At 37.4% G+C, this 24847-nt stretch overlaps 1 protein-coding gene across 2 annotated transcripts in view; it reads right to left on the reverse strand.

Annotated features, from left to right (window-relative positions):
• Positions 1-24847, reverse strand: part of pld5 (phospholipase D family member 5) — a 417386-nt gene that overhangs the window by 141268 nt on the left and 251271 nt on the right. For both annotated transcript variants that reach the window (XM_039748399.1, XM_039748398.1), the window contains exon 6: positions 954-1151. In XM_039748399.1, the coding sequence (XP_039604333.1) occupies positions 954-1151 (198 nt within the window). The remainder of the gene's footprint in view (positions 1-953; positions 1152-24847) is intronic.

A 24847-nucleotide genomic window follows, 5' to 3' on the forward strand; every position in this document is an offset into this window, starting at 1 on the left:
TTTAACTCACATGTTAAATTTGTTTCTCGTTCTTCTTACTTTCATTTAAGGAACATTTCAAAATTGTGATCTATAGTGTCATCATCAGAGCTGGAAAAAATGTTTTTTCCTGCTAAAATTACTGTAATGCCTTGTTTAGTGGCTTGGACGAATCATCATTTTCGCGACTTCAAGCTATACAAAATGCAGCGGCTAGGTTGCTATCGTGTTCCAGAAAGGGAGATCATCTTATGTTCAGATCTCCTCCTCAGTTTAACCTATATGAGATTAAAAGTTGTACTTCTGTGCTCTGGCTCAATGTGTCCCTCATGACACTTCAACCTGTACACAAGGTGGAACACTTGCATATGAATTCTAATAGGGGTTACAATAAGATACTTAGGAGTGTGCATAACTAGCTATCGAAAGTGTGTTACATTAAATTGATAGTGGTGTTAGCCACATGAGTCCATTTGCATGTGTTTCTACTGCAATTTGGTGAATACTGTATATACAAAATACACTGACATAACGCTGTATATATATGTTTTACTGAAATGAGTAGCTGAAAGAAAGACTGAATAATTTTAAACACCCAATGCATTTATTTCGCACTCACCACCTGCGACTAACAAATGTATTTAAATAATAACACCCGCCTTTGACATTGGGTGATTAGTATGTTACTGACCTCACTCATTCAAATTCTCTTCATTTGTGATTTGTTGTTTTGTTCTATATTATCTTCAGCTCTTCACTATGTCTTTTTCTTAATTCTAACTAACTCTGCATCGAAGCATAGGCATTTACCTTTTTTGGTCAAGTTGCAAGTCAAGTTTTTTCTGAGTTTAGACCCTTTACCACTACTTCACCATTCATAATAATCAATTGGGCATCTGCAACAACTATTGGAAAAAAATCCCTGAACAAAGTCTGGATAGATATTAACAGGGCTGGTTTTAAAACACACTTACGGATAAAAAGACATCATAATTTGTGTCATTCAGAGTTAGATTGTGAGGTTTTTCAATATTAGCAATGGCAAAAATCCTCTTCGACCATATTGTTGGGATAAACTCTTTGTATTCGAGCTGCCAGAAAAGGGTAAACATCCTGTGCAAGTCCAGGGCCAAGCAGCTGCAGTTGTAGATGATCACACCAAGTTCTTTCATCTGTGAAATTAAAAAAAAATGGAAAACATAGTTTATGATAGTAGTTTTGGATGCAATGTTACTTAATATTGAAGAAGTAATTGACTTCTTTGTATCTGGCTGTTTTCTGAGCACACTATTTTTAGTTTCATAGTGAGTGAGACTCTGTCCTAACAGCTTTTGCCTCACACAAACACTCTTCTTTACATTGTTAATATAAATTGGCCAATAAATCCCAAAGGTTCTGCTTGAACTATGAGAGGAAAGTGAACTCTTATGAGAAAATGTGTGAGGAGTACACAGAACTAGGTGTAGTGCAGAAGCAACTCTACCCATTTTACCTCAGGGCCGTGCAATTAATTAATTAATCAATCAATCATCAAAGATTAAAGCCAGTATTTCTTGATCTATCGGCACTTTTTTGACATGCATATATTATAAGTAGTAGCATCCAAATTGTTTTGCTATTGTACAGTCATTAATGTTGGTTGGAAAAATGTTACTGGTCATTTATGAGCTGATGTCCTATCATTTCAACATTTTCCCCTCCATCCATTTTTAATTATTGTAGGGCACCAACCTATGAAGCCCTTGTCGGGATGGCATTCCATTTTTGAATATCTGTTACAATGCAGCAGCTTCTTCCACACATCAAAGAAAGATCTCATCTGCAACCTTAAATATCCCATCCTTAATATAGCTGATTATATCATATTGTACACGTAAGACTTGTGGAAATTCTTCATAACAGAAATGAGCTGAATTCATGTGCTAAAAAGTATTTTTAAATGTAAACATCATTTGGGACACTATGGTAAAAACAGCAATGTTGATGTTATTGTAGTGTTGTCAAGAAAAAGTCTTGAATAGTGTGTTTTATCCATTTTACTTAAAGATACTTGATAATCACTGTTTGTTTTTAATCACTGACCATTACCATTCATAAAAACTGCCCTGAAACTCATTCAGCCATTTATAGGACATCACAATGTTGAATCTCGGAATCTACTGTAGTTAAACTACCCTGACAGAATCTTTAAATTAACTCATTTAACTATAGTTTGGAATTTGGGTGAGCAAGCCATTAAACATTAGCTCATTTTCTAAGAAAACATTCCCTTCTGTATGTACTGTAGTATGGTACTGTATATGGCCAAGGCTTTGTATTTTAAACCAAATGTTTACCACTTTAGTTCTTACGTCTGACTGTACATGTGACAATGAACCTGAACTGTAAACAGTTTTCTCTGAGTTTAACCTAAACATGTAATGCATCATATTTTATGGGACTTTACTATTTCCTAAAGGTAAAATATTGAAAGTGTGTTGACCTTCTCCATCATGGTTTAATATTTCAGTATCTCTGCCAAGGGCAGAAAGCAACTTCAGAATGCTGTGCATTGTGTCTAAAATCATTGTCACCTCTGCAAACTGAAACTTAAAGCCATTAAAATCTTATCTAACCCATTGCACACCACCCACACTCTGTCTAGTCTCCTTCAGCCTAATAAATGGACTGGACCAATCAAAACCATCCATCCATTTTCTAACCCGCTGAATCCAAATACAGGGTCACGGGGGTCTGCTGGAGCCAATCCCAGCCAACACAGGGCACAAGGCAGGAACCAATCCTGGGCAGGGTGCCAACCCACCGCAGGACACACACAAACACACCCACACACCAAGCACACACTAGGGCCAATTTAGAATCGCCAACCCACCTAACCTGCATGTCTTTGGATTGTGGGAGGAAACCCACGCAGACACGGGGAGAACATGCAAACTCCACGCAGGGAGGACCCGGGAAGCGAACCCGGGTCTCCTAACTGTGATGCAGCAGCGCTACCACTGTGCCACCATGCCGCCAATCAAAACCAGGATTACTAGATTTCAAGACAGTACTTAATTAAGAAAGTAATACCTAGCACAGAGTTCATCAAATTTCACTGGGGCCAAAATCTTGCAGAGTATGAGCTCTTTGGGCTGAACAAGTTCCGGCCAGCCATCCCTCTTTTGCACAAATGCCTCACACACTTAAACAAGCACACTCCCTCGTTCACTACTGAACACTTTCCTCTAATCAATCATATATTAACATTGCACAAGTCAATCCAGTCCTCTTATATCTATGCTGCATAAGGAATGTCACACTAAATTCATTCAGGTGTTATTTTTCAATACAAACAAGCTAAATGTTTAACATTCATATTTTTTATAATGACAATCCATACTTGCTGTCTTCAAACACACAACTTTTACTGATTAGCCAGGAAGTGACATTAAAATTTCTGAAGGAGGGAGGGGGACATTCAGTGATATTTTGGTTAAAACAGAGCCATAGCGGATATTGAAGGACAACCCAAATTTCACTTTCAGTCTTAATAAACAGTAGCAGTAACAACATATTCTCTATCCTAAAATTTGGTATTGTAAAGTCAGTCAGATACTTTTGTTCAAACAAAACGGAATATGATTGTAGCTTTGATTTCTTCCAACATTTACCTTCCTTTACAGATTCAATGCTATTGGAACAAGCTGATGTATGGTGGAAGAAGGACTGATATACAGACACAAGCAACAATTAATAGCCTTAGGAAGACACATTTGTTAGCTCTTTTCTGGCCAGGACCAATATAGTGTAAGAGCACTGTCAAAATTAACTCATAATAATATATAACAAATTCACATTTTGCATGTGTAAATTATGGTTGTGCTTCTTAAAATTACAAGTATGATTCTCAAGCGTCATTGGATGCACTAGATATTCTCTATCAAGGAAGAAACATAATAAATAATAACCAACTATAATTACTATAAATAAAGTATAACATACTTTACCTTAATTTTTTTACCTTCTGTAAACCAAGAATACATGTTATACAACAAGTAAACTCTAATAGAAATACCTGTGAATTCAACATGTTGAGTTGGTTCTCCATTTTTCCACTTTGTGGCACATGCATAGTAACAAAAATCAATTGTTTCTTCCTCAACAGAGAATGCCTTGTGCATCCAATGATGCATTTTTGACAGGTTGCTCATGCTTGAGGATCATACTTGTAATTTTCAGAAGTAAACTTAATTCACACATGTGAAGTGTAAATGTGTCATAATTTTTGATAGTGATCTTACTCCATAGACCCAGACTAAATCCTAATATCAGTTGTGTAAGACAGAAGTTGAAAGCATATAAACCTCCTCACAGGTATGTATGCTTCGCTGGACACACAAAGAGTTCATGACCTCTCCTTGCCACGTTGTCCATCTCCTCATTCTTTTCCAGTCCGACCTACCACACTGCTCAGGAGAGCTTCTTCTGTATTACTCTGGAATACATGGGTTCACCCTCTGCAAATTCTCACTTGCATATTTTCTCAAAGGTCAGAGTTGTAACAGCATTTTTAGATACTAAAGCAAAATAAACACACTACGTGGAATATCTATAGCTTTTACTACTTGTACTGGGAGTCAGCAGTTTTGAGAGAGACAGAATGAAATAAAAAGATGATAGAGACAGGTCAGAAGTTAAGTAAGGACTGTAACTGGAAGGACTAATCTCTCTTTATTTATTTTCTTTATAAATCCAACATCTGTCTGTCTGTACGCTTTTCATGAGAGATCTAGTTAACGGATTTGGATCAGGTTTTTTTACTATAATTTGCTTGAACATTCTGGTTGATTTTACGCCTTCTCTATCATCGTTCGCTTGCAGGAGCAATTTATTCATGTTAATCTGAGGCAGAGGCTGCGGGCTGAGGGGAGGGGGAAGCGTGACGTCAGGAGTGGGGAACTGAGTCGGCCCACCTCACTCACACGCCAGCCACTGTTCAAATTGGTCTACCTCTGGCCACATTTTGGAGCGGACCTTGCATCCGCTTAGCTAGCGATACCTGTTTGTTTATTGATTTTTAAAGTTTGTCCTGTTTCACTTCTACGCGAGCGGATCCATGGGGAACGGGTGGTATTAAATAAGCAAAGATCAGAACTTGTAGCCAAAATCATGATCAAAAAACAGAGTGGTAAGTCATAATTTGATGCTAGCCAATTGATGATTCCAGATTTAGAAGTCAATTGCTTCTATAATGACTACTGTATAATTACCGTTTTAAGAGTTTTTGAAAACTCAACCACACAGCCTTAAATAACTTGCAATAACTTTGCAATATGTATTTTTCATTCTACCTTTTTCATTATACATAGAAAATTAACAGATTCTAATTTAATGAAATATAACAATATTTAATATTTTGCAATGAAGAAAGTAAAGTTACAAAAAGCTAACAGTCCAATAAAGTATTGCAAAATAATGTAGCATCATAGGAGTGGAAATTCTCAAATAAAATAGTAAGTCTATTTATAAGCTGTATATCAAACAGCAAAAATAAAGAAAGCTGCATACATAAAGAAAAGGATCAAACAAATAGCCTACTTCTTACAAAAATAGAAATGAATACTTTTGATTTCCTAATTTATTTAACTCAATTGAGTCTGCAGTCCATATACCATATTTAGTACAGTGCTGTGAATAATACAAAAATTAAATGATGAAGCATACTGCGATACCACAGTAAAAGCTGAGGTCAGTCTATGGTAGGGTTATTGCTCTTTCAATAGTTTTTGATGGTATCTGCTATGATTTTTGTGTTTTGAATGATGTGAAATAAATTTAGACATACATTTTGCATTAGCTTTTTATTTGTTTAGTTTATACTTTTCAACATTTTCAGCTGGAAAAACAAATTCCAGATTAACCACCTTAATAATATGTAGCTAATGTTTTTCTAAATGAAAAAAAATGGTGAAACCTGCTCATTAAATATATATATATATTTTAAAGAGTAGTAAATAGTGCTAAGTGAAGTTTTGTTTTGCAGTTTCATAATTTCATCAAAAACACATTTTGCTGCCATGTTGCAATTGTGAAATTCAAAACTTACTTTTATGAGGTTTTCATATATTTTTTTTTTTTTTTTTATAGAAATTAAGGAATATAGCTCCTGTGAAGGCTAGGGGGTGCCAAAGAGCCCCCAAACACAAACTCACAAAACACAGTCCCGGGTTCAAATAATGGGGTTTTATTACAAAATACCTTGTACCAATAATAGGTGTTTCTTCTTCTTTCTTTACCTCTCTCTGTCTCTACACCGCACTGGTACTCCTCTAGTCTAGTGTTGCCCGTCTCCACTCCCAGCTCCAACTTGCCTGTATAAGGCAGTGTGGTCTCTTTTATTGAGGACCTGGGAGTGGTTCCAGTTGGAAGCACTTCGGGGTTATGACAAAGCCAGAGAAATCCTCCCCTGGCAGCTTTCTCTATCATCTGCCAGGGATCCCTACAGGGCTGCTCCTGTGGACTCCAACTCCATGTAACCCTTCAGGTGTCCAAACTGGGACTCGATATGAGGGACACTAACACCTATTAAAATGGGGGATGAACTGCTCCCTGCTGTGCTCTCCTGCCAAGTTCTTGTGGTCTTTGGGCATCCTACCCACAATGAGGATCATAAGGAATCCTGACTGAGTACTGCCCCCATTTAGTCCATTATGGCATCCAGGCCGGGTAAGGACTCCACCTCCAACCTGGGTGGGACACTCAACCGTCCTCTGGGGCATCTACACTCCTTATGTGTTATTCCACAGCTGAAACCCCTATCTCCTCCTTTGGCCTACCGACCAACACTGCCTCCCACGGTTCACTCCTTTGCTCCACGTGCTCTCATCTGCATTTTCATACATTGTCTGAACTCATATGCAGGGTACTTACCCTACTTCCCACTGCTCACTTGGGGTCAGAGGTAACATCATCTGTGCTCACATTACTGAACTTCATAAACCAATTCAAGTCAGGATCTTTCCAAAGGCTCACTGGTAGTCAAATTCCCATGCCAAAGTCAAAGGGCCTCTGAAATCCTAGCAGTTAAGTGCTCCCTAGCAGCGCCCCTCTTTTCATGCTCTGCACCAGAATACATTTTGCCAAACTTTTGTACATGAATACAGACATTGCAGATGAGATGAAAATATATTCACTAATTGCATGAAATAGATACATAGATAGATAGATACTTACCATTTTGATTCAAAATGTGAACTGAAACTTTAAGTTTCAATTAAATTTCACACAAATCATTTCACTAATCACAAGTTGTATTGTTGATGTTTCGGGGTTCCTTGTGAGTAGGATCATTCAAAGTCTGGTCACTGTCTGTGTGGAGTTTACATGTACTATGTGTTTTCTCTGATTATTTTGGTCTTATTGAATTGGCCATGTACAATATGAATTAGCGTGGTTATGTATATGACTTTGCCCTGTGATGAAATGGCATCCCATCAAGGGCTGGTTTTGTTAAGATAGGGTTGGGTTCCATGAAACTCTTACTTTGTATAAATGAATCCAGAAAAGAGAATCAATGATATTTAGATACACTCAACCTACTTAGAGGTTGCAAACAAGAGCACATGTTTAATAACCAGAATAATATTTATCAAACATTTATTACTACCTGTCAGACAGCTTTAATTTGTATTTAACTTATAAAAGCTTGCCTTGAGCTTTAGACATGTCTGTTAGCTGTCAATGAAGAGCTGCGCTCAACTGGTTTGAAATGTGCTCCAGTAGCACAATTAATGAACACAGCATTGGGAGAATGGTGAGTCTGATTCTGTTTCTCTAAAGTAGAGCACTTCATAGCTTGCAGTATATTAACGTCACCATAATTTACAATGAGAACCCTTCTGCCTTTTCTTTTGGCATGTCTTCTTTAAAAAATATGATTGCCCAGCTTATAAAAACATATTGGGTTTACTAAGTAGCCATTTAAAGTGTATAATGTTTCACTGTCTAGCCTTAATGGCACACACTGTATAGATGAAAATGAAAAGTGAACATTGAGTATGATTTAATTTTAGTATTTTAACAGCTGGCCAATGACTTTAAATTGTTAACCACTTTGAAAGCTAGGAGTCCATTTGCCTTCATGAAGGCTACTTTTCCAAATAGCTGTGGGAAAATAATCTTCAGAACTAATAAGATTACACATTTTTTCTGGAAAGCCTCATTATAGCAAGATGCATGAAACACTTCCCTATTATTGCATTTGAAGAAAGAAACAACTACATCGGTACACATGGCCATATTCTATTACTTTGTATTCAACACCAAAAAGGCAGCTCCATAACTGCTTAAAGTTTAACTAAATCTTACAATTTTGATTATAAATATTTTATGTGGACCTACTGTTTAATATTTTAATAATAAAATGTAATTTTTCTGTTGCTGTGTTATTTTAACAAATTTGTCCTATGACGTGTGACTAGAAAGACCTTTTACAGAACTGCAAGCAAGCTTTAGGTGTAAATGATTTTATGAATTATACAAGGGATTGGCTCCAGCAGAACCCCGTGACCCTGTGTTAGGATATATCGGGTTGGAAAATGACTGACTGACTAACAAGTGAATTTATAAAACTGCTGCTTGGAGTCACTGCTGTAGAGTCTGCAAAGATCATACAGAAGTATAACTAGTTCCACCATTTATAACCAAAACACTGAAGTTGGTTCTTATGTTCACTTGTATTTTCTGTCTTTTATCCTGTAGCTCCCCATCCTCTAAAAATTTTTCTTCATGGCTCTGTACCATTTCTAAGAAATGATAAAAGAATTGTGCAAGATGGCCAAGACCTTTAATTGTACAGTTTGCTTTTCGAAGGCTGCAAGTGTTGTGTATGTCCTGAACAGGAGGAAGCTGGGTGCCTGTAATATCCTGAGCCGCCATTACCACTTTCAGCAAGGCTTTATATTCGTGAGCCACAGAAGGTGCTGTACCAGGATGTGATGTCATCATTGAAGATGGACTCCACTGTTCACCTGTAGAAGGTTGTAAGAACAGATAAAGAAATCTGCACTTTTCTCAGCCATCTGAGAAATTAGATGTGTTAGAGAACCTTCTTAATTATAACCAAAATGTGCTATGCCCACTTCAGTTCATCAGTGGTAAATACTCTAATGTAGATGGTAGTATGGTCTACCGTTTGCTTCCTGAAGTGTATGGCCAGCTCCATGGTTCTGTTGACACTGAGGGCCAGATTGTTGTCTTGGCACCACTGAATCAGCAGGTAAATCTCTTCTCTTTAAGCTACGTCATTGTGGGTGATCAGGCCTATAGTGGTGTCATCAGCAAACGTAATAATGAAGTTAGAGCAGTGTCTGGTCACACATCTATAGGTGAACCAGAACTACAGAAGGGGCTCAGCACGCTACCCTGTTGAGGATCAGCATTGAGGCTATGATATGGTAGTACCAAAATGTAGTTCCAGAGGGTAGTGCTAAATCTTAAATTGAGGAGTTTGGTCATCAACTTGATGGTACAACACAGTTAAATGCTCGGCCGTAATCTATAAACAGTAATGCAGTGCAACAGCTTTTATTATGTTTAGATGTGGTGAGATGGTATGGAGTGCAAGCAATTTCACAAGATGCTACATAACTATTAATAATTCCACATGGGAGTTTTGGGGAAACACAGAAGGAGAAAGAGATAGCCAGACTGGCAACATAATGTCTGTCACTTTCTATTGTGGTAGTACAATGGCCAAAAAGATGTGATGTAAGCTGTATGTGCGCTGCAGTCCCTGGAAGGGAAACATGCAAATGTACCAGCATGGAGAAAAGACAGAAATGCAGATTACTCTCATAGGACAAATAAGGAATGAAGATCCACGAGACATCAGGGAATATACAGTGACGGAGCGAGGGAGATAGAATTAGTTAAATAAACTTAGACACAAGGCAACAAGACCTTCTGGCCAACAAATACAGAATAGGAGTATTAGCTGCAGAGATTGACTCTATGTTACACATTCAAGGATGAATCCAGTGGGAACTGGCAGGAGGTTGCTTCACATTAGTCCCAACATCAAGCAAATGTTTTTTTGTTTTTTTTTTGCATTCACCTTTTGTTTGCATTTTTGGCTAAAACTGTTTCATCTGTTTTACAATTTTTAAAAATATATATTTAATACAGTTTAAAGCTTAGCATATTATTTTGACACAATAATGGTTATAATCAGAGGTTTTCCTTAGTAGTATTCTTTTAATTAACATAAAAGAGGAATGGAATCACCGATTGCTTTCTTTTTCTCCTTGGAGCAGTTTGATTATTATTCTGTGACTACAGATAATATTGAACACAATAGAATAGGCAGGAGCCACTAAGTATTGAACCGAAGTCAGTCAGGTTTGAAGTGCCAGAGGCATTCAAGTTATAGCCACTTTTTATTTCACATCCATATTTAAGAATTGGGCTATGAACAATGCAGCAACATTTTCTCTGTAGAACTACTGTATTCTGATTAGTTTGCCACAGTTGAGATTCCATATTTTGTCTCCCCTTTGGTGGCACAAAAGAGGGAACAGCAATATTTAGTTTTTTTTTTTTTCTTTTAAAATAAAGAGCTTTCTCTATATTATGTACAGTGCATCCACAGTACATTTTGGGCACAGAAGTAATTCATGGATTTGCACCCAGTGATCTGAACAATGTATACAAAACAATAGGTCTGACTTTTAATTTAAACTTTTGTGATCCCATAACTTCAATGTGCCACTTATTTTTATTTTTGCTAGTACTGTGTTGTTTATTTTCTAAACTTTAATGTTTCATTGAATATTTTAGTGAGACTAGTTACTGGTTTAATAATATTGAGTTAAATGAATCTGTTATAGTCATGTGGAAAAAGTAAGTACACTCAATGGAAATTGTTGACTTATTTGAACAGGCAACTGTAGATCATCATGCAAGCAGTGAATACAGATAAAAGTGATATACTTGAATAAAAACACAAGGAAAATTTGCCTTTTCAATCATTTATTCAACCAAAATATCAATAGATGGTCAACTTTGAGAAAAAGTAAGTACATCCTTGGCCTCAAAAGCTGGCATTGCATCCCTCCCCCCGAAAACCCCTAACCCCCTTATTAGCCTGTAATGAGTTCTTGTAAGCATTTTGCATAGCTGTCCATCAGCCTGCTAGTCTCAACAAATTAGCAGCCATTTAAAATCTACATCACTTGTAGATAATTTTCCTTACAGTAGAATGATTGGTTTCAAATTATTAGGCAATCATTGTAAATCCCTTCCCAGACTCATAGGCATCCACATACAGTGGTGTGAAAAACTATTTGCCCCCTTCCTGATTTCTTATTCTTTTGCATGTTTGTCACACAAAATGTTTCTGATCATCAAAAACATTTAACCATTAGTCAAATATAACAAAAGTAAACACAAAATGCAGTTTTTAAATGATGGTTTTTATTATTTAGGGAGAAAAAATCCAAACCTACATGGCCCTGTGTGAAAAGTAATTGCCCCTGAACCTAATAACTGGTTGGGCCACCCTTAGCAGCAATAACTGCAATCAAGCGTTTGCGATAACTTGCAATGAGTCTTTTACAGCGCTCTGGAGGAATTTTGGCCCACTCATCTTTGCAGAATTGTTGTAATTCAGCTTTATTTGAGGGTTTTCTAGCATGAACCGCCTTTTTAAGGTCATGCCATAGCATCTCAATTGGATTCAGGTCAGGAATTTGACTAGGCCACTCCAAAGTCTTCATTTTGTTTTTCTTCAGCCATTCAGAGGTGGATTTGCTGGTGTGTTTTGGGTCATTGTCCTGTTGCAGCACCCAAGATCGCTTCAGCTTGAGTTGACGAACAGATGGCCGGACATTCTCCTTCAGGATTTTTGGTAGACAGTAGAATTCATGGTTCCATCTATCACAGCAAGCCTTCCAGGTCCTGAAGCAGCAAAACAACCCCAGACCATCACACCACCACCACCATATTTTACTGTTGGTATGATGTTCTTTTTCTGAAATGCTGTGTTCCTTTTACGCCAGATGTAACGGACATTTGCCTTCCAAAAAGTTCAACTTTTGTCTCATCAGTCCACAAGGTATTTTCCCAAAAAGTCTTGGCAATCATTGAGATGTTTCTTAGCAAAATTGAGACGAGCCCTAATGTTCTTTTGCTTAACAGTGGTTTGCGCCTTGGAAATCTGCCATGCAGGCCGTTTTTGCCCAGTCTCTTTCTTATGGTGAAGTCGTGAACACTGACCTTAATTGAGGCAAGTGAGGCCTGCAGTTCTTTAGATGTTGTCCTGGGTTCTTTTGTGACCTCTCGAATAAGTCGTCTCTGCGCTCTTGGGGTAATTTTGGGCCGGCCGCCACTCCTGGGAAGGTTTACCACTGTTCCATGTTTTTGCCATTTGTGGATAATGGCTCTCACTGTGGTTCGCTGGAGTTCCAAAGCTTTAGAAATGGCTTTATAACCTTTACCAGACTGATAGATCTCAATTACTTCTGTTCTCATTTGTTCCTGAATTTCTTTGGATCTTGGCATGATGTCTAGCTTTTGAGGTGCTTTTGGTCTACTTCTCTGTGTCAGGCAGCTCCTATTTAATTGATTTCTTGATTGAAACAGGTGTGGCAGTAATCAGCCCTGGGGGTGGCTACGGAAATTGAACTCAGGTGTGATACACCACAGTTAGGTTATTTTTAACAAGGGGCAATTACTTTTTCACACAGGGCCATGTAGGTTTGGATTTTTTTTCTCCCTAAATAATAAAAACCATCATTTAAAAACTGCATTTTTTGTTTACTTGTGTTATATTTGACTAATGGTTAAATGTGTTTGATGATCAGAAACATTTTGTGTGACAAACATGCAAAAGAATAAGAAATCAGGAAGGGGGCAAATAATTTTTCACACTACTGTACTTCTTTTCTAAGCACTTGAGATAGCTTTTTTTAACTTCTCATGATGACGCCCCACACTTCAACAGCAAAGAGAGCAAACCATAGATAGCAGTAGCTCTACCTGCATACAGGTACTCACTAATGAGGTTCAAATTATTGGCACCTAATCTGGAATGTGATTCTAAATTTATGGGTTTGTAGTTATGATAAAAGTAAGAGTGTACTTACTTATTCAATGTGACAAATCTGCATTTTTATTAATTTAAATTATGAGAATGAATACATAATGTCAATATTTATTTGTAATTTGTTCAAGAATATCACCATTTGCCTGTTCAAATATGTTGAAAAAGTCAACACTTTCCATGGGGTGTACTTACTTTTTCACATGACTGCATATCATTTTGTTTTACTTTTTAGATACTGTAACTACTCATTACATTACTACACATACTATACTGTGTAATATACGGTCGGTAGCTCAACCTGCCTAGGACACTTACAAAGTGGAAGGATGGGGGAAGGCAACTTCTTCGGGGCACTACTTCCCCCAAGACTTTAGATGGCAGCTTCCTTGCAATGTAGCGGTGCCCCAGATTACTGCAGGACACTATGAGACATGGAGTTCGGTAACACAGCCCTACAAGGCAACGTGGGTGCCACCAGGGGACGCTGCAAGAGAACCGGGAGAGTCATGTCTCGTCCTTAGCCCAGAAGTAGTCCCAAGTCACAAGGATGGAAGCTCGAAGTACTTCTGGGCTGAAGAAAATTCAAGTTCTCCATCTGGCCCAGAAGTGCTGGCAAGTCACGTGGACAGAAGGACAGAAGCACTTCCGGATCAAGGACAACATATAGCACTGCTGTGAACCCAACAAGCAAGCCAAAGTTGGGAGGTAGTAGACAACGTTTGCTTGTCAGGTTAGAGGAGCGAACTATACCACTGTGACACTAGTGTCGCAAAAAGTTTTGCCTTCCCCCATTGTTCCAATCTGTGGGCGTCCCGGGCGTCTATCACAACTGTTAATAGTACATTTCTAAACCGAAACCATGAATAGTTTCTCATTTAGTTTATTAAAATCCTTTTGTTAATGTATATTCTTCTTTTGGCTCAATCTTTTTGTTTAAAAAATTATATGATTGGTAGTATTTCCTTATTTTAGAGTTTGCACACTTCCTCCATGTCCGTTAGTGTTTTCTTCAGGTACTTTCCCTAATATAAGGTTAGATAGGCTATAATTGGCCATTATTTCACCAGCAGTGTATGAGTTTAATTATGTGTGTAAGAGAGACCTACAGTATAATGGATTTTTGACTGATTCAAGGTTGCTTCCTGCCTTGCACCTAATATGATAAGCTCCAATTCACTATGACCTCATAGTTCAAAAACAAATTAATTAATTTAATTGATGATGTAAAACATAGATCTTCTATATGCCATCCTTGGCTGTGACAAAAATTATCCAGACATAATCTTTGATACATTAATAGGTTTATTAATAATAGAACAAATAGTTAGGGAGGAGAGAAACATACACGTTAAGAGTATCACATAAAAAAAAAAGAATGCAAACGCTACATGTTGCTCTTGGCCTACCTGTATAGGTTCTGAACCTTTCCTAAGTTGAGTGGTGTGTCCATTTGCTCAAGGTTAAGCAACATAATAGTGCTTCTACTATATGTATAGTAATTTTCCAAAGATTTCTTTTGATAATATCCATGTATATTCTATTCCATAACAAGTTTGTCTGCAGGAATTTTTTAAATATTTGTCTAATATTTATGTTACCTTTTTGAAGATTAAAAGTTATATTTAAGTCCTCTTGTAGCAAGAATCATATGTGTAATTCTCCTTTTCTCAGTTTTGAACTCCTTTCATGTATACCTTCTGTGAATTTGACTCTCATTGGAAAAAAGGGGAACCTGGACATATACTGTAAGGATAAGGTGCAGAGCAGAAAGGACACTTACCAATGGGAGATAAACCTTGAAAAATAAAAGGAGAGACAGAGAGAAAGGGAGAAAGGCACTTCTGTAGAAGAAGCAGCAACACAGAAGAGCTATACAAAGGGGAATACAAATATAGAAGTCACCTACTGGGAGATGCCTGTTTAGCTCTGATACACAAGAGTGATGTATCTCTGAAGTGGAATCTTTTCTATGTATTTGTCTTGAGCGCCCAACTATTTCCTGGTAGGACAAAACATTTTTCTTATATTTATGACAGCTTGCTGAGGATATCTTCCTGCTACTTCTGTCCTCTTCCAGGACTATAAATCTTTAAATTCACCGTTTTCCTTTCAAGTTTACATCTATTGAATCAGGTTAATAATTGTGATTTCATTATGCAATCTATATTGTCAAACTCCTGCTTTATGTTGGAAATGTATTTGTTGTTTGGTGGGTATATGCTGTAAAGTAATTGTTTTTTGTTTGTGGAGTTATTACTTATTAATACAGTTTGTTATATATATATATATATATATATATATATATATATATATATATATATATATATATATATATATATATATATATTACTTATCACCTAGTGCTGGTTTGGGGTTATTGGTAAGTGGGCTAATAAAGACAAGTGTTGATCACTGAGCCCAAACGTTTTTTTTTTTCATTATTATTCAATCTTGCTGCAAGTGAGATTGCAGTTTCTGATAGTATGGTTGCTCTGAGGTATAGTCAGACTCTTGGGAACAGTACAGTCTGATATTGTAGCTACCATTATTTCAACAAATAAAAAACAAAATTACATGGTTTTCAGTAATTTATCAGTTTCTTCTTATTGTTCCTCAAACTTCAGGCTTTACAAATTAAGCTGACAAGGCTTTGTCTAGGTTTCAATTTCATAAATTCAATAGCTTATAAACTAGGGCACATCCTCATTCATTCACTGCCAATTAACAATTTCAAGTAACTTCATCTATCAGGCATTTTGTTTTCAGGATACATTATTTCCTAACATCTTAGTCTGTTATGTTTTTTCTACTTTAATAGCTTTTACAATTATAATTACCTTTTTATATTACAATTCAAATCATCATCTATAAAAAAATATAAGGCAAGCTTTGCTTTTTTTCACTCCTCTCTCTTTGGCTAGTCTAGTCTCAATGTAGTAAATCTGCAGCATCCAAAATGCTTTAAACTGTAAACTATTCTGAAAATTGGGTAATCAAATTTTTCATCTTTTCTTAATGGCTTTTCATTTACACTAAGGCCAGCTTATTTAAATGCATATGACTCTCTATAAATTTCTTTCATTAAATTCGTGCACAGATGCTAAATTGCATGACTCAGTTTGCATAAGTAAGAATGGTCACTTGCTACAAGTCACTGACTCCTCCATCTGTTCCTGTCTACCCTTTGTGAATTTGGTTCGCTGGCTCATCTTTTTTCAAACAATTCTTCTGTTTCATTACTGCTATGACAACAACCTTTTAACTAACTCATTGTTTTTCTTAATTTTCTTGTTAAAAAGCTGAACTGAAGATTACTTGTTAAAGCATAAAGCATTACTTGTTAAAGCAAGATGAATCTTCGTTAAACTTGCAGACACTTCATTCAGTACACCACTGTATTTACCCCTATCCAGCCTATTCAAAGTTTAATTGAAGGAAAACTGCACTACTCTAATGACACTGTAAAAGTTGGGCATTACTCTAAGGTAGTGTTTCTTAACACTAGAATCCCTGAAGCCTACGAAAAACATTGTATTCCCAGGCCACCTTAAATTCCTTCACACCTCTCCATTAGCATGTTTTGTTTTGTAAATGTGTCAATCAGCATAAGCAGCAAGCATCCTGCTATCCCATCCCCACCACCACCGCAGCTCAACTTGGACAAAAAGTTCTCCCAGCTCAAGTCTTATTTATCTGGGTGTGAGGTGCCTGGAGTTGTATAGGGTAAATAATATACTATTATTTGGAACACATGCATTGGATCTTTGTAAATGTATGATGACAGGAAATGCGAGAAGTACAAGACGTGTTAAACACATACCTAAAGCAAACTTTTTTCATGTTATAGTACTAATGATAAAATTTTGACATGAAGTGTATAATGTGTGCAGACTGAAGTCCACATATCATATAAACACTTTCACAAAGGTATACGTATAACAAAACAACTGCGATTTTATTCTACTGCTTGGGTGGTGCAGTGGTAAGAACTGCTGACTCGTAATCAAGAGGTTGCGGGTTCGAGTTTGGCCGCTTCCCAGAATTGCCGCTTCGAGAAATGGACTATTGTTACTATTATAAAATAAAAACATATATTTGATTTATGCCTGTAACAGCCGGTGTAAATGTATGGTACTTGTAAAGGTTAGCGTTTTCTCAGTCACGTTCACACTTCCCTCGATCTGGTACTTCTGTTTTCAGGTAAAGAGGTGCTATAACAGAGGTGAACTCAGATGAGGATGAGGGTTCTACATTGGAGAAAGAGAACAGAAGCCCTCTCCACAAGAAACGTCCACTCACACATAAGAACAACGCAGCTGCACCAGGCGTAAAGGTGAAAGATGACATCATTTGGATGAAGCAAGAGGTCAGATGTCAACATGCCAGTAGATATTATTGGTCAATCTGTCATGTCTTTTAATGAAACAGCAGGGCATGCCAAGCTCACCAAGGTATCATGCAAAGTTCTGTTTGTGATTATGTTTTGTGATGGTTTTTATATGAAAAACATTTATATGTTACTTATATGAAAGCCTCATTGAATGTTATTTACCTATTTACCTTGATTTATCTACTTATCTCCCTACAGCGTTAAGTCACAAGTAGACTGCAGAGCTTCCAGTGTTTGATCGACATGGGCATGCTGACAAAGTACATGTGCAATGCCCCACGGGAGAAAGACTTTCCGAGATTAAGGTCATAAAGCTTATGAAACCGTAAAAACAGTTGCGTAAAATGCAACAGGAGCTTCCACCTGCAGCTAAAGTCATTTGCATACTGAAGTTGCATTGCTACTTCTTCTAAATCTTGCCCTTCTTAGTGTCTTAGAGATCTAGGTCAGAATCACCGGTGGCAGTTATAGCAAAGCAATGTTGATTGCTTAATCTGCCTGTGGCAGCTCATAGTGAGATACTTTGCAAACCATACGCAGCCCTTTACCATTGAATACAAAGAGGAATCACGTCTGCATGACCCAAATGACAGCAACCCAAAACACTTTCTGGGGTGTGACCCATGGTTTAAGAAACTATGCTGTAAAGTTTGCTGTTAGAAGAGGTTAGCTCATGATTCAAAAGTAACAAGGAACTAACTGTGAGTTATAGGGTACTCTTACCAAACAATAGAATCAACAACAAGTCGGCCAAAATCGTACAAAAAACATCAGCTGTCAGTCAATCTATCTATTTAGCAATATAGCTAACCCACCTTCCATGTATCATAACGAGCACTCCGCTCGTTTAACTGTTTTATGATTATCTAACAAATGGTATGCCAAAACCTAGAAAACCCACCTAAAACTCATAAATGCCACAAAATGATATTTTAATTATTTCTCTCAATTATTGATCAAATTAAGAATTCAACAGCAAATGATTCAATCACACATAATAAAATTTTAATTACAAATTAACCACAACTAGACTAGACTAGAAAGCTCAATAAATTGGTTTAAAGTAGGAAGCATTAAATTAAAAAAAAACAAAATAAATAAAAGATAAAAAGACTTAAGTACTAGTGAATAAAAGAAATCCCAAAAATAAGAGAGCAGTGATTATAAACCAAGAATTCAATATAAAATGTCTCCCAAGAGACACACAACAAACCTAAATCTTAATGTCTTCAAAACAAAAACAAATATGGGACTTTACAAAACTAGTAGCAAAAGAATAAGCCACAGAGAAGAGCAGCTAAAGGTTGATAATGCCACAGCACTAAAGTTGTGGCAACTGCAGTCTTATCCTCCTATCCTTAATTAAAAGGACTATTTGCAGCCCTACGTTGACAAAACAAAAATAATCTTGTGGATGAGGGATTGGAAGAATATAAATGATGTGTAAGAACATGTAAATAATAAACATTTAGAGCTTGAGGGAAAATAAATAAATGAAACAAAGATGAGATGAGGCACTTCTGCAGTTGTGACACTTGCCTGTATCTTGTCAAATGAGCCCTTGCCCTAACTCACTTTTCTGAAAAATTGTCCAGAATTGAATTTTTAGCCTCATAAAGAATTGGATTAATCACCCTATTATTTCTGGGGTTAGGAACATCCTCCATAAGGTCTGGGGCATTATCTCAAGTTATAGGTCTTCTTTTATATTGCTTTAATTTCTCAATTGCCATTCTTCTTTGTCTGTGCTCCTGGACTAACTACTGTACCTCCAAGGCATTCTATTTGATTATAGGGCCTACAACAATATGATGTCATTCTGTCTTCTATACTGTCTTAACAACAGATTCAGCGGGTTAGAAAATGAGAAACTTGTTGACTTTTTCTTTATTGTTAGGCCCTGTAGCATGCCATTTACCCTGAAATCCTGGTGCCCAATACATAGGATAATTTAATTCACTATGATAGGTTCAGGGAAAAGAAGATTGCTGAAAAACACTTTGTCAGGCTAGATAGAGTAAATCGGTAATGAGGCAGATAGAGATGGCATTAAAACTAGTACTGGGAAAGAGAAAGGTGCCAGCACAGAGGCTATGGTGGATGGTGAGGAAGTAGTGAACATCTATGCATACTGCACCAGAATTACATATGTATTGGTAATGTGAATGTAAATCAAGCATACAGTAATTGCTGCATGAATGGGATGAAATATGGTCTGATATCATCTTTGTAAAACCGGTTTATGACCAGATACTGCACAGCAAGAAAGTTATTAGTTTAACAGAATCAGGTTAAAAAACTGATGCCTGCAATCTGGGCAGCAGTAGGGGTAGAGTTGAGGGATATTACAGTTTTTCTGAATTGCTAAAACACTACATCCCATTGTAAAAACTAAACTGTCAACTTCCAAAACTCTTTCATCAAATCAATCCCACAGTTATCAAAATCTTAAACATTATTCATCTGGTTAGGACACAATTTGCAAATCTGAATCTCCCATTTACCAAAACTCTAAACACATTCTCAAACACAAAACACATTTAGCAGTGTGTCCAATCAGTGAACCCAATTAGTAAACAGTATATAAGCCTAGTGAAATGCAAATGGCATGAGTGGATCCAACAATGGAGCAATACAATAGAAAAGGAAGAGGAAGAGGAGTCCGTGTCAGAGGTGGTGGTCAAGGACTAAGACCAAGAAGAAGATCTGTAATTTCAAATGACATTCGAGCAACTGTCATAGATCATGTTCTGGTGCATGGCATGACAATGAGGGAGACAGGGCAACGTGTGCAACCAAACCTAAGCAGGTTCTCAGTGGCTACTATAATCCGGACCTTCAGAGGAGAAAACAGGTAAAAAGTATACTTGTCTCAGTAAGGGGACAATGAAAAATAATTTCTCCATGGTACTGTGTTTGAAAATATTTACTGAAAACATAGATGTGTATATATATACAGTATATTATATTATTATATATATATAAAGTATACTTATAACTAAATGGTATTTTTTTTTAGAATTGAAAGACGGCCACATGAGGGTGGAAGAACACGCTCACAACACCAAGAGACACTTATTGTGGATATGGTCCGTCATAATAATGCAATTCGACTGAATGAAATACAGCAGCGGATTATAGAAGACAACATACATATTGAGGGAATAAATAGTGTGAGTCTATCAACAATTGACCGTGTCCTGCAACGTAACAAGATAAGGATGAAACAAGTTTATCAGGTACCATTTGAGCGAAACTGTGAGAGAATGAAAGAGCAACGATATCAATATGTACAAGTAAGTAAACGTTTACAGTAAACTCAGTACTAGAAAGTATACTGTATTGTCTGGGATGCAGCACATGTATACATCATACTTCGTCATTTACAGAACTAAATGTAGTTTGTTGTCACTATGTACAGAGAATCTTTGAGCTTGACTCGATGGTTAGGCCTCATGAATACATCTTCATAGATGAAGCTCGATTCAGTCTAGCAAAAAGGAGAAGAAGAGGTTGCAACGTTATAGGTCAACGTGCTGTTATTGAACTGCATGGCCAGCGTGGTGGAAATGTAACTATCTGTGCTGCCATCAGCAGCTATGGGGTTCTCCACAGTCATGTTACTGTTGGGCCATACAACACCGAACTTCTAGTAACATTCCTGGATGGTCTACAGGATGCTTTACTTGAGCAGAGAGATCGCGAGCAGGCAGAGCATCCCATGTATGTTATAATTTGGGACAATGTCAGCTTTCACCGTGGTCCAAGAATATGCGATTGGTTTCACAATGAGCAGCATTTTATGAATGTGTTTCTTCCACGATACTCTCCCTTTTTAAACCCTATTAAGGAGTTTTTCTCGGCATGGAGATGGAAAGTATATGACCGAAACCCTTACACACAGGAAAATCTACTTCAAGCAATGAATGGAGCATGTGGTGAGATAGGAGTGGAATCTTGCCAAGGCTGGATTTGGCATGCTAAAGGATTCTTTCCTCGTTGCCTTGCAAGGGAGACCATAGCATGTGATGTGGATGAAGTCCTGTGGCCTGACCCAGCACAGAGGCGTGATGCTGAGGCAGAATAAATTATCTGAATATGCTGTAAAAATATGTAATGTTTTTATATATATATATATATAACTTTTTTGCTGCAGTTCTTTTTTTGTTAAAATGTGAGTACAAGAATAAATGAATGAATAAATAAATATTATTTTCCCGCTATTCCACAGTATTTTGTAATTTTTTATGTAGTGTGTAATCGCTGCTAAGTTGTGTTTGCATATCGGCTGGTTTTGTGTGGTTTTTGACAGTAGTGCTTGATTTTGAGTAAAGTTAAAATAGTTCTGGTTCAAATGTTTGGTTTTGCAAGACAAGTCGAAGGTTTTGTGAGTGTAGCTTGAATTTTAGAGTTTGTGTTTAGTGTTTTGAGTAATGTGCAGTGGGGACAAAATTACTGAAAACACAATTTCGTGGGAAGACAACTTGGGAGTGGTGGAAGGCGTGGAAACATTACAAAATGAAAGGGAGAGATCAGGAAATCCTTTAAAGTATTCATCATTCTACTTGTCATTTCACAAATCTGTTGGTGAGCCAAGCCGAGATTAAAATGGAAGCTCTACTGCCCTGAAAACATGAACTAGAAAGAAAGAGATGCAGGGAAAGAGGTTGGGGGTCTTGGATATATTAGCATTCCTTTATTATCTAAATATGAATGTTAAGATTGAATGACTGAAGAATGCCAATGAACCTTCCTCAATTAAATATACTGTATATACTCGAGTATAAGCTGACCCGAATATAAGCCGAAGTACCTCATTTTACCTACAAAAACTGGAAAAACTTATTGACTCGAGTATAAGCCTAGGGTGGGAAATGCAGCATCTACTGGTAAAATAAATACCAATAAAATTACCGTACATTAATTGAGCACACAGCCCGGAATGAGTCTCACAGAGGCTGCACAGCACCACATAGAGCCTGCAGCAGTTCTTCTACCACCTGCAGACCAAACCAGGTACAGTGGAACCTCGGGGCACGACCGTAATTCGTTCCAAAACTCTGGTCGTAACCCAATTTGGTCATGACCGGAAAGTAATTTCCCCCATAGGATTGTATGTAAATACAATTAATCCAATCCAGACCATACGAACTGTATGTAAATATATATTTTTTTAAGATTTTTAAGCACAAATATAGTTAATTATACCATACAATGCACAGCATAATAGTAAACTAAATGTAAAAACATTGAATAACATTGAGAAAACCTTGAACAACAGAGAAAACTAACACTGCAAGAGTTTGCGCTATAGCGCTACGAACCACTCGCTAAAAACACTTTTTTTAATGAGTTTTAAGCACAGGGGAAAAAATGAACATTTGAAAAATCTGTAATTTAATAAACCACCAAGAAAAGTAACATTGCAATAATGCACGCTATGAACCAATCGCTGTAAACAGAAATGAAGTGAATGTTAAAATCCAATAGAAAAAAGTCTTCATTAAATACGAGGTTAAAACAATGCTCAAATCTGTCTCTTTAAAAACAAGCCCAGTGCATTCTTTAACTGCCTTCTTGGCCTTATGCGGCCAGCCCTCTCTCTCTCGCGCGCACTCGCGTGTTTGTGTCTGTTTGCCTCTTGCGCGCGCGTGTGTCTGTGTGTGTCGCTCTCTCTCTCTCGATCGCTGCACAGGGAATGCACAGGGAGACACTCAACACGTGTGGAAATCATCGGTGCGCACAAACCGAAAGGGAAACTGGCTTGTTTGTATACCGAGTGTGTGGTCATGAACAGATGCAAAAGTTTGGCAAACTTTTTGGTCGTAACCTGATTTGTATGTGTTCAGAGACGTTGGTGAACCGAGGTTCCACTGTACTGTACACTCCAGCTTTCTGTCGGGTTGGCGGGGGCAGCGGAACCTGACTCGAATATAACCCGAGGGTGACGTTTTTCAGCACATTTTGGGTGTTGAAAAACTCGGCTTATATTTGAGTATATAAGGTACTTCCTTTTTATTTATGTCTGTTCTAACTCTTTCTTGTAAGTTTCAGCTTCTATAAACCAGAAAAGGTTTAAATGTGGCATCAAGATATATATAGAGTAAGTCATTTCAAGTCATTTGTTATTTCTTCATTAAAATAATAAGATATATAGAAATATTGAGAATTTTTTTTCAACCAGCTGCAATCATGACTGCAAACTACAAGGATGATATAACACTGTTAATTCAATGTTACATGTTGATGTCAAAGTAATTTCCTCACATTCATGGTGTATACTAACTTGGCACATGAAACTGGGTTCTAAAAGACATTTTTTTTTAAATAAATGTTTATAATTTTTTAACACATTTTCAATATCTAGCCTGCTCTTGCAAATGGAGGTGAAGGGTACCAGGGTCTAAAGCAGAAAAAGAGTCTTAAACCTACAGAATATATCTATTTTTCAAGCCAAGTTTTTTATCATGTATTGATTTGCATTTTATATTTTTTGCTGACAACAAATGTGTGTAATGTGTGAGTTGTATATGTGAGACTATTAGATATTAGATGTGTAGTTTTTTAATAGTTGTGGAAGATCAGCCTACAGACAGACACCAGGACACATAATGTTCAAAACCACACACATTTATTTTCCTTTTCTTCTACACACAACACAGTGCACCAAACAGCCACAATAACTTAGTTCCTTTTTGCTTTACTTTTACTTTTCTTTATTCTGTGCTTCTTCTTCTTCTTCTTCTTCTGCCGCCTCCTCTCCTCTACTCTCCGCTCAGCTCAGCTCCACTCCAGCTCCATCCTCTGCCTCCCGACTCTGGCTCCCTGAATTGAGTGAGGCAGCCCCTTTTATAATGCACTTCGGGTGTACCTGATTCCTGTTCTAGCAGCACTTCCTGTGTGTTGAGGAAGTGCTGCAGTCCATGGCTCTGGAACCATTCAGGTGCCCCCTGGCACCCCCACAGGGTTGACCTTCCAAGTTCCATAGCCCCCATGCAATGCAGAGGGGCAGCCCTCTTACATCCCGGGGAAGGAATTGCCCCTCTCCCAGTCCCCTGCATCTCCAGGCCTCCCAGTGGGGCAAGGTCCCCGGCCATCTACCACATAGTATAGTTTGAGCATTGTTTCAGGTAGTGTACTGGAATCTCATTGTATGTGTTATGGAATGACAATAAAGGAATCTTAACTTATCTTAGACTGCACACATTTCGCAAAATGGTGTATCTATGTTGTTTTAGCAAGAAAAAATTTTTTTTTATGAAATTCAGCCATTTAAAAGGGAAACCAACTTCATCTGGCTACTTGTCTTTCTCTGCAGCAACCTTTCAGCCCCAGGAATGTGGTTTCACATTAGTGAATGTTGATTCCCACATGTGTCCCAGAGATGTCTCTGC

Source organism: Polypterus senegalus, chromosome 3 (assembly GCF_016835505.1).
Source record: "Polypterus senegalus isolate Bchr_013 chromosome 3, ASM1683550v1, whole genome shotgun sequence".
Classification (NCBI taxonomy): Eukaryota; Metazoa; Chordata; class Cladistia; order Polypteriformes; family Polypteridae; genus Polypterus; species Polypterus senegalus.